The sequence below is a fragment of the Acromyrmex echinatior genome, chromosome 1, assembly GCF_024713525.1.
Source record: "Acromyrmex echinatior isolate Ae372 chromosome 1, ASM2471352v2, whole genome shotgun sequence".
NCBI lineage: Eukaryota > Metazoa > Arthropoda > Insecta > Hymenoptera > Formicidae > Acromyrmex > Acromyrmex echinatior.
In genome coordinates, this window is record NC_141852.1 from 14508037 (window position 1) to 14523220 (window position 15184).

At 34.0% G+C, this 15184-nt stretch overlaps 1 protein-coding gene across 2 annotated transcripts; it reads left to right on the forward strand.

Annotated features, from left to right (window-relative positions):
* The first annotated feature begins 778 nt into the window (after positions 1–778).
* yem (yemanuclein) lies at positions 779–13881 on the forward strand. 2 transcript variants are annotated; one of them, XM_011057590.2, is made up of 12 exons: positions 779–1154; positions 7058–7180; positions 7254–7355; positions 7436–7732; positions 7958–8132; positions 8220–8652; positions 8737–8898; positions 9035–9115; positions 9371–9406; positions 9918–10034; positions 10114–10293; positions 11009–13881. In XM_011057590.2, exons 1-12 carry the CDS (start codon positions 960–962, stop codon positions 12234–12236), a joined length of 3129 nt encoding a protein of 1042 aa, XP_011055892.2. In that variant the 5' UTR covers positions 779–959; the 3' UTR covers positions 12237–13881. The 2 variants fall into 2 exon arrangements, with proteins under 2 accessions (XP_011055892.2, XP_011055893.2); XM_011057591.2 differs by lacking the exon at positions 9371–9406.
* The last annotated feature ends 1303 nt before the right edge of the window (positions 13882–15184 follow it).

A 15184-nucleotide genomic window follows, 5' to 3' on the forward strand; every position in this document is an offset into this window, starting at 1 on the left:
AAATCTAAGTGTGTAATTACAGACATTAAAATAAAAAAACAATGATGCATTACATGCGATTTTAGCGTGCTCTGTTCATACAATCCTGAAAAATGATAGTAAATGCGTTAAAACAGTTCAAAAAATTGTTAAGAGATTGTAAAATATTAAATATTACAATAGTAATAATTGTTTTTACAATTTGATAAATTATATTTTATTTTAATAAACAAATTATTAACACAAAGTTAGTAGTGTTTAAATTACATAATAATTATAATTATTCATTCTGAAAGCATCTTTGACGCACCATGTAAACATAGCAACAAAACTTGCGTGATGGAAAAGTGCGAAATAGCTCTGATTGGTTGCTTTAATGACTATTCACCAGTTGATAGATATGATCTTTTAGATCATCCAATCAGCATTTTAGATTTGAAAGAATACATCAATAACAGCGAGCGCTCACTTAACTGTTGAATCCGCTGAACGCAGTTAGGTCTAGTTTCCATCGAGGGTTTAATCCGGATCAAAATGTCAGAACCAACCAACTACAGTCGAGCATTCCTCTGTTACAGTCGAACGACAGGGGAATGCTCCCTTGAAAATGACTGTAATTGGTTGGTTCTCACATTCTGATCCGAATTAAACCCTCAGTGGAAACTAGACCAGTTTCCGCGCGACAAGCGGTCGTTGCTCAACGCATTCAATCGAATTCGCAATTTGATAATGTTGTGCCGTTGAAAACGCGGCGGAATGGCGAGGCATTCGAGCGCATGCGCGGCGGCGTGACGGCGGCGCGTCTGTGGCGCACTCTAAAAACAGTCGTGCCGAAGATGGCGACGTGTGAGCGGCGGCGTCCGCGCGGTGTTTAATCGAGGAGCGAGAGAGAGCAAGAGGAAGGTGTATCATGTTGCCGCGGTCGCAGGGTCCGCAGTGTTTCCGTGATCCGCGTTAGGTTTCGTGCAAATGTAAAAGGAATGTCAGAGGCGAAACGGGTGCCCCTGCAAACCCTGGAGTTCCCGGAGCCCCTGGGCCACGCGACGAAGAAGGAGAAAAAGGGGAACATGGGCAAGCAGCTCGCGCCCTCCTTCCGTTTCACGCTCACCCTTCCCGAGTCCAACGAGAAGACATGCCCGGAATTCAACTATGCCCAACTCCTCAAGTCGGCAGAGGTAAGCTATCAAGCGATTTATCCGCACCCATCACTCCCACAGGGAGGGGAAAACAAAAGACCTTATGTCAAGCCTTGTGTCATACACGCATAAAACATACGGAGAAATGAAAGAGAGCAAGAGAGAGAGAGAGAGAGAGAGAGAGAAAGAAAGAGAGAATGTGAGCGTGTGAGTACAAGAGGGGGAAGGAGAAATAAAAAAAGAGAGAGACACACACACACACACACACACACACATGATGGAACGCGTGTGGCTATCTATCGATGAGACGTGGACGCTGAAAAGGCGCGAGGGATCCTCGTCGAGGTGGCTGCCGCGCGATTGTCACGCGGCTTGCGTCGCCGCCGTGTACGCCGGAATTTATCCAGTCGCGTGCATACAAGACGAGGAATGGTAGATGACAGACGGCGGTGGCGGAAACGAGACGGGGCGAGAACAGTTTCTTGATCGATTCACTATCCTCCGCCGGGCCGGATCCGCGCGTGTCAACGTCATCGCCGTCCAACATTCAGCCATACGCTGTCAGTCAATCAAGTCAGATTTGCATCTTCAAGGCGAACGCAGTTTTCTATCATTCCGGAGAAACGTGGCGTCCTTCGTGCGCGTCCCTTGTCCCTTCTGCTCATAAAACGTCTATAGAGAGTTGCCATTGCGCGACCGTCCGGCATTTCGTTTCTCTGTCTTGCCTTCTCTCTCTCTTTCTATATCTATCTATCTTTTTCTCCGTTCTCCTTCGTGAAGAAAGGAAAGAGACACACACGTATGCGACGGCGGTGTGCCTTATTCGTGTGTGCAGCGTCTACGTCGGTCTATTTCGCAAACCATGTACATTTCGTCCGGCGAGTCTTGCTGTATGTGGGAGAAGGATACGCGGAAAATGCGATTGGGAAGAGGAAGCGGGAGAGAAAATATGGAGAGATCGAGAAGAAGAGAGAGAGGGGGGAGGGAGAGGGGGGAGAGAGAGAGAGAGAGAGAAAGAGAGAAAAGCGACACATCGTGCGTGAACGTGTGGTCGCGCACGGAGGTCTCTTATTTCACGCGCGCGCGAGAGAGCGTGCTGCGGGACTCTCCTTTCTGAATTGTAGATCGATGCACCGGAGGAGACTCGTGACCGCCGACACGTATCGAATACGCCGCTCGAAACGCGTGTCACGCGCTCGCGATTCCATCCTCTCTCCCTCACCTCTACCGCGCGATACAAGTGGATAATAAAATAAATAAATAAGCACCCGATCTAATTTGATGTATCTATTACTTCGATAATTGGCGAACAATCTACTTCGAATCCTTTTCGGCGAAAAACGCATAGTAAATACGATCCTGATGACAGAACGCGATTCGAGACCATCCCTAAGAACAAATCGCGTAAAAATTACATTAAAATTAATCGTGATTAATCGAAAAGTGAAATTTGTTTGAAATCAAACGCTCAAAATAGATATCTTATGAACGGCAGGGCTTTTAATCGATTAATTTAATTTTTAATAATATATCTAATTTCTTTAGAATAAAGTAATAATTTAATTTATTTAACAATAAATTAATACTCAAATAATGGGTAATTGAGAGTTAACAACTGTGCGTGGTAATTTGCTATTATTTAACAATTATATTTTTGAATTTAACAATTACATTTCTTCGAATTAAAACATATTTGGAATCAATTTATTTAGCTGCCATTATTTATTAAAAGTGTATCAGATATATAGCCTCTGCACAAAAAAATGATTGGAATTTTATATTTTTTTGTATAAAAATGAATGTTGTATACATTTGAAACAGAATTTAAGAGAAGATCACAATAATTTATATTTAATAATTCATATATTTATAGTTTTAATAAAAATTTTCTTATTTTATTTTAATTGCTTTTTAAAGACACGTTTTTTTTATCCAGATTCTAAATTATTGCTAAATTATTGCTTTTTTTTTGTATCACTTTCAAATATAATACAGAAAAAATTCCAATTTTTTCATATTTTTTGTTAAAAAATACCTGTAATACATTTTTAATAATTATTTTTAAAACCCTTTGATGTTATCACTATTCTTCGTTCTATTCTCTCTTTTTTCATAAATAAATAATTTATGGATGTTATTGGACGATCTCGAACATATATACCACGGTTACATAAAATATCCGTTACATAAAATATTTTATTTTCAAGTGAACGCATGAAATTCGTACGTGAATTACGCTATCCGTTGTTGTGCTTTCAATCGCGTTTGTGTCTCGCGAAATAACGAGTTTGGCGGGACGGAAGGGCGATAAATCGTCTCTGAAACATTTGCACTCGCTCTTTTTATTCAGAATGTCTGGATTGTTCCAGCTCTTTCGAGCAACGCCGCTTTATTTATTTTCAACGACGGTCACGTTGCTTACAATTTGCAGCTTTGTTTTGGTCGCGCACGTGTTTTCGAAAACGTGGCACGAATTCGCCGGCGAATCAAATTTCGAAGTGGCGGCAGCGCGCATTTTGAAAATTCGCAATCGATCGACCGTAAGATATATAGAATTGTTGCAATTAAATGAGAATTGGCGTTCGTGAAAATCGAATGTTATTCTCTTCTTGTTTAATACGCAGCTACATTCAGTAAGCTCGTTTCATTTTTTAATGCTCGTGTTCACCTATACCACATATTATAACATCAGAAACAAAAAAAAATACTTGCAGTTACATTTGAATAGAAATTTCTACGATGAAACAATATTTGCAATTGATAAAATATATCGACAATTATTTTCTTGTTTTGAGGAGAAATTAAATAATATTTATTTCTACATATTTATTTAATAATTTGTAGTAGCTATGAACATAGTTTATTCCGTTTTTAGTTATACTTGTATATATTTTATATAATTTCCAGATATACGCTTTATATATTAATTAAAGAAATAAAAAGAGAATTTTTGATATATTTCACAAGTCGGTACAAGTCAGTTTTATCGATTGTTGTTTTATTAAAACATATTTTTATATTAATATATGTTACAAGAATTTTTATTACGTATTTTTTCGTTTCAGATGTCACAATCTGATTATAAGACAGATGATAAACAAGCTACTCTCTTTTTCTCTCGTATTATTTTCATCGTGCTCGCGTTCTTCTCTTCTATTCAATTTTATCTGAATTTTTTAATTCATCAAGCGATAAAATCGCGTTACTGGGTTAGCCCCATATTTTTTTTTTAAATTCCGATAATAACCGCGAGCAGTGAAGTGGTGTGAGAAAAAGCGATACCGTGCAGATTCGCGATTATATCTGACTGATTAATTGAGTAACTAATTGAACGATTAACACGGCCAATTCGATCAAGACGCGTTTGTGCAGAAAAGAAAGAAACCAACTGATTCTTGATCGTCAATAGCCACGTCGCAGACAGGATCAATTGCTCGATTTGGCGTCCCTTCAACAGGGGAATAGGAGACCGTAGGAGGTGGTTCATGACGTGGGAAAGAGCGCGAAATCACAAGGACGATGCTCTGACTGCTTTATGCGCTCCTGATATCCTTGGACACCGTCAGCATCCTTTCCAGTTTGTTCATCCTTTTCAGAATCGCACACATCATTTTTGCTTTTACAATTATGAGTGGAAATTAGACTTTTGTTTCTCTCTTCAGTTTTTGTAATCCTCATTCCTGAGAACGTGACAATGGTCGGTATGCATAGTCCATTCTTATATTGAGACTATCTTTAAATACAGTCTAATAAGCTATCTACAATAAGTCAATTATCTAAGCTTTAAGCCTTAAGCCATAAGAAATTAACCATTACATTATTACAGTCGATTATTCTTCTCACATTCGATTGCGATTGGACAATTTCTTACGGCTTAAAAGTGAGAGTACATTTATGCGTTTTTATGAGACAAATTTATCGAGTCTGTTAATTGACTGTAATATAGAGAGATTCAAGAACTTTTCTGTTCTGTAGCCTTTGTCGTACGATAAAAACGGATAAATGAAATATCACCCTGAGACTTCGCTTATTGTAGAAAGCCTAATTAAGATGTCATAAGCCAATCAGAGGACTGTTATTAGCAATACTTAAGACATTACTTGAAACGGTTTTAAAATAGAGATTGAATACCATCCAATAATCTTATTTTGGAACAAAAACGACAGAATTGTTTTTGATGAATACTAATATGAATATACTAATATTAAACTACTACGGATTTTTTATTGATTCTTCTATTTCGAAAAAAAAAACCGTCTCAAAAGTCTTCAATTAATTCATAGTATTCGCTATATGTAGAGATACGGTGACTCATGGTTGAATCATCAAATAGACTTTCGTAATTTCTTAATTATCTTCTCAGGAGAAATAGCATAAATACATTTTGCGTGACGCAATAAAAGTTATTCCGTTACATATTCTATGTATGAAAAAATAGTGCTCTTTGCAAGAGATTTTACTTTAGATACTGATGATATAACATTTGATTAACATTGATCATAAAAGATATCTTATTTTCAACGATACATTTATAATAATGTAATTATTATTATTATCACAGAAATGGATGAAAAATTACATATTTAGTCAAAGCGAATCTTCGTATCTAATAATAAGGTACCTGAGCCGAATAAGGCCTAATTTATTTTATTTTTTTTTTAAATCTATTTATGGGGATATTGAAATAAACTAAGTGAGAATTAAATCATTTTATTCACTCCCAAAAATAAAATATATTATTTATAGAATATTTGTAAATGAACGAAAACGTTAAACTCTGATATTGAATCTTATTACATGCATATGAATATAAAAAGGCCCAAATCAAAAAAGTAAATTAAAAATGATAAAAAAGTAAACATTATCTTTCTAAATCAGTTTTAAAATGATTATTAATCATAGACAGGAAATTCCTTAGGACTTACTCTACTCTCAAACATTACAATTATCTTTAATTTTGTTTGTGATTTAACTCTTCAATCTTTAGAAATTTTTAACAATTTAAATGCAATTTTAGCTTCTTAAAAGATAGCTGAAAATCGTTATTCTTTGGCGTAAATTCTATACATAACAAACAAATAATAATAGCTACAATAATAATCGCATAATTGGGCTTTATTTAATAAGTACATTGTTTAAAAAAAATATTTATACTCATTTAAAAAATTGATTTATTTGTTATTTTTCGTAGATAGAAAATTGAATAATATTATAATAAATTATAATAAATGAAACATTGTATACTACTAAATTTTGCAGCGGATTGTATAAAAATGACTCATACACACAAGTTTTTGTTGTTAAATAAACGTGTTGCTATCGATTCCAATTTTTTAATTCTTTTTTATCTACTTTTTATGACACGTCTTTTAAACATATATTGCAGGCGTAAAGTGAGTTTTAATACAATAAATTTAAAAGTGGACTTTATTCGGCTCAGGTATCTTATTCTTTGCGAATTTTTAATTCAAATAACTGTGCGCTGATTATTTGTCAGTCTTGAAACAGTCATAGATTGAAGTTAGAATAGTAATAAAATTGTCAAGCAATTTAATATTATTGATGTTAATAAATATCTTTAAAATCGTGTAAATAATTTTGCATGACGCCATTGCATGATATCATTATTTATATGTGAAAAAATTATGCTTTTGAAATAGATTTTATTGATAAATTGCAAAAAATAATAAATAATATTGCGAGAAATAATAATAATAACTTTTAAACCGGATTCGAGAGCTTATACATGAGTGCACGTACAGATACGCGGTTTATTCTCTTTGATCGATCTGAATTTTTTATAAATTAGTGAAAGTGGTGCAGAGAGCGAAGTGAGATAGAAAGCGATTTGATTGTGAATTACTAGGTCGATTCACGAATGTGCAACAGGACGTTTTGATGCGTAACTCGAACAATTGTAAATTAATCTATTTCTTTTGCAGAAAAAGCGAAGGAAAGAACAAAAGAGGGGAGATGAAAATACGACCAATGGACTGGATCCGTTCGACGATGACGATGACGAGGATAAGCTTAAAGACATGGCGAGACGGTTCGAGGCAAAATATGTATGTTGACGATAAAAAAATCTGACCTTTGGAATGAAATCGACAGACGGTTAATTATTTCTCGTTGTTTTAGGGAACCTCTACCATGGGAAAGAAAAGGCACAAGTATGATGATTACGTGGACTTGGGCGCAGGATATGATGAAAACGATTCCTTCATCGACAATACTGATGCTGTACGTTAAGTCCTTTTTTATACGTAAGAAAATATCTTCAAAGAAGATATCAATTTTTAATGCAAATATTTTGTCAATAGTATGATGAGATCGTACCCGAAGAGATGACCACGGCGCACGGAGGATTCTATATTAATTGTGGAGCTCTTGAGTTCAGAGCAGCCGATAGACGTTCGTTAGTCCATAATAATAATAATAACAATAATAATAATAATAATAATAATAATAATAATAGCGATGATGAGGAAAGTAGCGAAAGTAGCGAGGAGGATACCGAAGATGTAGATAGTCCTAATCCTAAAAGAGTAGATAAACGAATCATTAGCTCCTCGGATGATGATGAGACGGAGGATATCACTGGTGATAACCCGCGAAAGGTAATTGTTTTTTAAATATACGATATTCGCTATAGTTCACTTGATACTACAAACTTTAAAGCATTTTTTTAATTGATCAATTAGTAAAATTTTTTTTTCTGATTGGTAGTAGTAGTACTTTAAAGTAGTACTTTAAAGCATTTGTAGCGTTAAGTAAACTCCATTATTTATTTTGTATATAACATTTTGTCCATATGTTATTCTGTATAATGTAATGCCTTACAGAGACGGAAAATTGAGGAAAATAGCGAGAAGAAAGTTAATCACGAGAATAACAAAAAGAGGAAAAAGCCGCAAAATCATCAAGCACAAGATGCACAACAACAAAATTCTCAACCAGATTTGGATCTTTTGAGACGGAAGGAAAAGAATGAGACGACAGATGCTGAAGGAGGTACAGGTATGTATCTCACTTTCTATATCATTATTAAGTTATTAAAAATTTTCGATTTACACATTATTCACGGAATAATTCTGGTGATTTTAGCTTCGGAAGATCAAGAGGAGAAGAAAAAGTTTGATAAAGAGAAAAATAAAATAAATGAGAAAAAGTTCGATATCAAAAAGTTCGAAAAGAAATCATCAAATAGTAATGGATACGACGCGAAGAAGATAGATCTAAAGAGATTGGACGCTAAAGATAGTAATATTGACGATGCGATAGAGAGCGTTGTTAATGCAGCAGCTAGAGGAATCGAAGACGACTCGAGTCGTGATACAACAGATTCAGGGAAATCCCGCGTTTGCCTTTATGTTGAATCCGATGGCGAGGAAATGGAGAATAAGGAAGCATCTTTGCCTGAGAATCTATCCGAGGATATAAGAGAGATAGTGAATAAATTAAAAATTCAGGCGGAAAATAGCAAAGATGGCGGCAAAAGCAAGTTTTTCAATAGCGCAGTCAACGAAGTGCTCTTTAAGTAAGTTTGTATTATAAATTGCTTAAATTATAAATTATACAAATTGTGAAAATTATTCTAAGATCCGTTACTTTTATATTACAGTTTAGAGAAGAAACTGCGAATGATGAATTCGCCTAGTATAAGATTACAAACGTATGTACATCTAGTACGGTTTTTACCTTGTAGTAAAATTACTCTTCTCAGCAGAGCTAAAAAACTTTATTTAAAAGATGCAGAACACAGAGTGAACGAACCGATGCAAAAGTAAGATAGTGGCTGTATCAACTGTACAATACATAAGAAATTTATTTTGATATTTATAATATTATGCATAAATTATATCTTTTTTATATTTTTGTTCTTTGAAAGTTTTTTTGGTAAAGTTGTTAACACTTTACAGATTAAAGACGCTCATCGATAATATTATGCCATCAGTTATGGATAAATATATGAAAGAATGTCAGAAAGTTGCTGATGAAAAGTAAGTAATTTTATTTATATATATAGTATTATTAGTGGTTTGGTATGTCGCAATTTTTATTCTTGATTTTTGCGACAGTTCACTTTTGCTCTCTAATAGTAGATTATGTTTTAATTCTATTTATAATAAATTGTTTTATAATTTTTTAATTCTATTAAATACAATTGAGTTAAAAAAATCCAGTTTGCCAGTACATATAAAACTATAGTTTATAATTTCTTGAATATAAACTTATTGTAATTTTTTATTTCTCAGTCCTCAATTATACTGGGAGATATATCGGTACTGTTGGTAAGGCGCCCCTCGTAAGAGGAACCCCTTTCTATTCTCGCCTCTTCGACTGCTCTTTCTCTTTATCTTTCTTCTCTTTTCTACTGCCTTTAATCTTTTTTCCTCTAATCTAGTCATGCTTACATGCTTTTGCTCTCTCAAATTACCAACATTCATACAATCAATTATGTTTACATATAGAAGAAAAGACATTTTATTACTTAGTGTGATCATTATTCTTCATCTATCACATTACTGAGAAAGCAGAGGAAGATGCGGGGCTTTTTATCATCAGTATCAGTGTTTAGTTCATCACTAGAATCATCTTTTGTGTCAAACAAAAAAAACTGCATTTGATGTGGGACACAATTCGATGACTAGGCTATTTGATTATGTATTATATTATTATTAAAAAAGAAATTAAGATCGCGGAATTCTGTCACAACAAATGCTGATCATCATTTTGTCATCGCGATATCATGAATCTCATAATATTATCTTGACTAGGATATAATTAACTGATCGATTTCAGGGGTTTTGAGGGATCTCCTGCAGATGCAGAGAGCAGCGATGAAGAAGATAGTTCGTCTAAAAACACGGAAAAACCAAAAATACCACGAAAACGATTTCCATGGACTGATGAAGCAAAGTTTGTTTGATCAAAAATATATAATTTATGGATAATCTAAATGTGTATTCACACATATATATGTAAATTTCAATTTTAGGAAACTTGTTTTTGAAATTGCAAACGCCAGGAGACATTATTTCAAAATTCTCAGATCAAGAAAGGAGAGTATGGAATCGTTTGTTGCTTCTTTCATGGATACGAATGTATTACCATTGTGGCCGCCCGGATACGTACGATTGCAAACCTTGTTAAAATATGCTAGTCCAGTTGAACCCGCGTAAGTAGTATATTATGCTGTTAATATATATTACATTCAATTGTTGATACACTGTCTATAAGCGTTATAAGAAACTTTCGCTATTTGTGCTTTGCTTCGTGCATGAAAGTCCCTTACTATGGTTTTTTCCTATTTTCATCAAAGTGAAAGGAGTGTGTGTTATTCGAAAATTAGGATCAAGATCCTTGAAGATTGATTTAACTAGTTTCTTTGCAAATCGTGGTCAAGAAATCTGGCGCGTTGACGTCACATGACTACGTCAGGAAGGTTAATTGATCGCTTCATGGTTTGATTATTGTATGTTTTAGGAAGGTGTAATGGATTAATACTGATTTCTACTTCTTCGCTCGAAACATTAACGGATTCCTAGAAAAAAAGTCATATTCTACGAAAGTGATACTCAATTTAATGCATTTATAAATATTAACAAGATTATATGAAATTATGATATTAACTTGTACGCAAATGTTTAATGTTAATGTTAATTTGTCTTTCTCGAATGCTTTTTTAGTTTCTTGTACATGCAAAAATTGCTTCAATTATTTTAGTTAGCATACACTCTTTGTTATTATTATTAAATGCACACAGAAAATTTACTTCATATTTTTGTTTCTTACTGTGTACAGCTTGCCTTCTTCCTGTCTTATATTTATACATTCCTTTGATGTCAAGTATTCATGTGCTATTCTATATTAATGAATTTTTATGATTTTAGCATTAAGAAGAAGTTGAAGAAATCAAAAGAAATGGTCAATGCAAACAACGTTACCACTTCTACGAATACTCAAGTTTGCAATGTTGCAAAGAATGATGCAACAAACGTAAATAATATTTTGTCTCAAGAAAATGAGAGGACAAATACGAATGTATCCAAAGTTCAGATCATTGGCGAAAATTCGACGAATTTTGCAAGTCAAGCTACAGCGAAGTCTAACGACGTTAATACCGATAGGAAGCAACATAGTAATAAATATAAAGATAAGCATACAGAGAACAATGCGAGTCAACAGCAGGAAAGCGCTGCGGTCAACAATTTTACAGTTGGTAAAATTTCTGTAGTACCTACAGCACAACTAATGGCTCAAAAGCCAACTAAGAGTCACGTTGAGAAATTTAATTTTATGGATTTAACAAACAGCTCTTTGTCCATAACACGTGTTGATTACGATAAATTATCGACAAAAATAACTGAAGCGATAAAGGATAGAGTTTCTATTACACCGTGTCCGGAACCTGTGAGCCATTCTAAGACGAACGAAATTTCCCAAACAGGACATCATTCCGTATATAGACAAGATACTTCCTATTCGTCAGCACAAGCCTTGAAACATAGGTTCTTACAGGAAAATGCTGACATTAAATGCGAAAAGAGATCGGACGACAAAGATGTTGACGCAACGGTCATGAAGACTGAAAAAAAAGAGAAGAAACGAGAGCGATGTGTGGAAGTCAAGCATAAATCGTCGCACGATCAAAAGAAAAGAAAGAAAGATCATAAGATGATTGAGCAACAAATAGGGCCTATTAACCAAGACGTAGTGCCTATGCCACAGCAAACAACCCTCTCGAAGGAGGAACAGGAACAAAGACAAAATGAGGAAACAATTGCTGCAACTAATTTTCTTAGTCAGATCATTAACGATGATTCTTCGCCACGAGGATTAATTGATAAACGGAAAGACGGTTTCATTACAGATGATACTTTAGCGAACGCAGTACAACCAACGGATCAGGAAAAGGATGTCCAGATGGTAATGAGATCGTTGAAGGAGTTGCAAGAGTTACAAGAAATGAAATACTCCCCTAATAATTCGCCGGTCGGTGGTACTATACAAAAGCCTGGTAAATCGAACGCGCAATATGTCACTTATCAGGAAGACTATCAGCGATTGTATCTCAAAAAGGAAGATAAAATAAGGTCTAAGGAAGAAGCACAATGGTAGAAAAGACGTATCTTATTGGCGATTTGAAATTTTTTTTCTTGGGGATGATAGTAACGATCAGTTAGTAGCGAAAGGTAATAGGCGGATTCTCGATATTTATGTAATTATGTTTCGTTTCGTATGAACATTCGAGCGAAGGCTGACGGAAACTTCTTCCACTTATACAACGCCATTATTGGCGAAGTAAAACGCAGCTATATAGATTTATAGCGGTCATACTGTGTATGTCGTGTAAGGATTTTTAAATATTTTCAAACAAAACCGCCAAATTATGTACATACATTACAAATTTGCTAGCGATAGTTTTGGTTGTATGTGTACAGTATAAGTATATAAATTATAAAATTCTAAGGTATTCAAAAGATGTGGATATACTTGGCGAATGAGTAATGAGCGAACGAGTGAATGTAAAGTTGAATTTTATTAGAACTTTCTATACTAATTTTATAATCTAATTGGATGTGAATTAAATTTTGTTCGTATTTACTGTACACGTACAAGATCTTTACAAGATTTAATAACGAAAATTCACATTCGCTCTCCGTTCATCATTTGTTCAGTGTATGCATATCTTAATAAGTATTTGTGTAAATAAGTGAGCAGCGTCCAATCGCTCCGTGAATTGGGTGGTCTATGAAAATTTTATTTTCATTTATTCGACGAGCCTTCTGTGATTTTTTATTGTAATTTTGTCGAGATATTTAATATTATTTCGGCTACATACTTGTAACGTTTTGTTTTAATCGTAAACATAAGCATATTAAATGCTCTTTTTTTTTTTAATAAATAATATTAGACGAATGGATTATTAGTGTCCGTAAACCTTTGCTTTATATTTTCTTATATTTTTTGATCACCCATATCACAGAGCGAGAAAAAGATGTCTTGTGTACTGTTCCTCCTTGTGTTTCATTTGTCATTATCACAATGTATGTACGCGAACGAAAAGAAAATTCGATATATATTCATTTCTCGAAATTGCATTATTGCCTTCCATAAATATGATTTGTTATAGTATAATTGTAATGGATTGGTGATTCGTCATAGATATTTATAAACAGATTGACGATTGCATAGAACAAATTAGAGTGCAAAGCTGTGGTATCGGATATATGCATGATTTCATAGGAGCAAAAAGTCACAATACTTCCATTGTATATTATCTTTGAATCGTCTTTTTTTTGCTGTAACATCACAATAAAATATCTTCAACGCTTTATAGTGTTGGAGGCGGGAGTGCGATTATCACTATATTAGCTCAAGAAGGTACGTGCGAGCATCCGTTGCTTTCTCGACTTGCAAATTTGTGTGGCTTTGTATGTGGCTTGACTGAATAATAGACATGTTAGATAGTGTTTGGAAAGGGGGAGAGTGCGAGAGGACGTGCGAGAGAGAAAAATGTCTCAATGAGACGACGAGAGTGCATGGAAGAGCGAGAGAGCGAGAGAGACAACTAGAATATTTTTGGAACACATAAAGATGACTAGTACTGTATTATATACCGTATACCTTACCCAACCCCGCCCCTTCCCTAACTTATCCCTATGATACTTAGAATACGGATAAAGAACGTCTTGTACAATTCCGCATTGAGAATTTTCACTAAGACGACTTAAAATATAAGTTTTGAATATTTTTTACATAAGCCATACGATTTTTACCCTTCTCTTCTGCGTCGTGCGATATGTCGCGTTATTGGTGGCATCTTTGAGATTTTTTCTTTTTTCGCTTATGATCCGAAGACGATTCTGAACAAGAACTAATAGTAACATTACATTAATGTTATAATTTCTTAGTCAACAATATAATTGTTATGTGGTATGTACAACATGTTACATGATATAATTTATATTGTTGAGTGAGAAGTTACATGATGTAATATTATTGTCAGTTTGTGTTCTGCAGAGATCCATACAGCACAGATAATTCTAACAATATTATAGCAATATTCCAGTAATATTGCAAAATGTTGCAGCAATGTTATTGGATGCTTCTGTGTTGTATGGAGACTTTAAATATAAGTTTTGAATATATTTTACACAAAAATATTTCTATTCTCTTCTGTACCATGGCGTTGTTGATGATAAATGATTTTTCCTTATTTTCTCTCTCCTACAATTCGTATCGATTTATTGGAAAACACAATACGCGAAAAGGTCCAACGCTGCCATGAGTAGTGTGTACGACAAGAGCGAGATTTCTGAAATTTTTTTTACCAAATGTTTTCAAAGATTTTATTCTTATTTATATTAATCTGTCTGACTTACCAGAGTTTTGGGGTTGCAAGTTCAAAGTGTTGTCATAAAATATAAAGTGTATCATCGTTAGGTATATGTTGAAAGCGTTCGTACAGATTCGAACAATCCAGTCGTACTCGGAATCTAATGGTTTTTTTTCGGACATTTCATCAATTTTTACTTTTGTGTTGTCGCATGAACAAGAAAACTACAATTTTACTGTTCATTGTTCAACATTTTGGATAACAACGAATAATGTGTCATTCTCTTCATTTTTCGATAACGGGACAATTTCAGAATGCGGAATAATGTGAATTTCTATCAATGTAGATGAACTTTAATCTCGGTTTAGCTTATTTTTAATTTTTTTTCAATTCTATGAATGTCAATCCATTAATTTCTGTCAATGTATAGATATTAATTAACTTTAACATAGATTTAATTTATTCTTTATCTCTTCCTAACTTTAGAAAATTCATTTTATAATCTCAATTTAATATTAATTTCTTTTTATCTCTTCTTTCATAATAATTTTCTCTTTCACCATGTGTTTTCTTATTTTTTTTCTTTTACTCCGTACTACATTATTCCAGCAATGATAATGCAACGTTTTCAGAAATATTGCAATAGAACTTTTCTTTTTGTCTTTTATTTCTTTTATATTTTTTCCTTATCATCAAATTATTCCAACAATTTGCAGTGACACTGCAA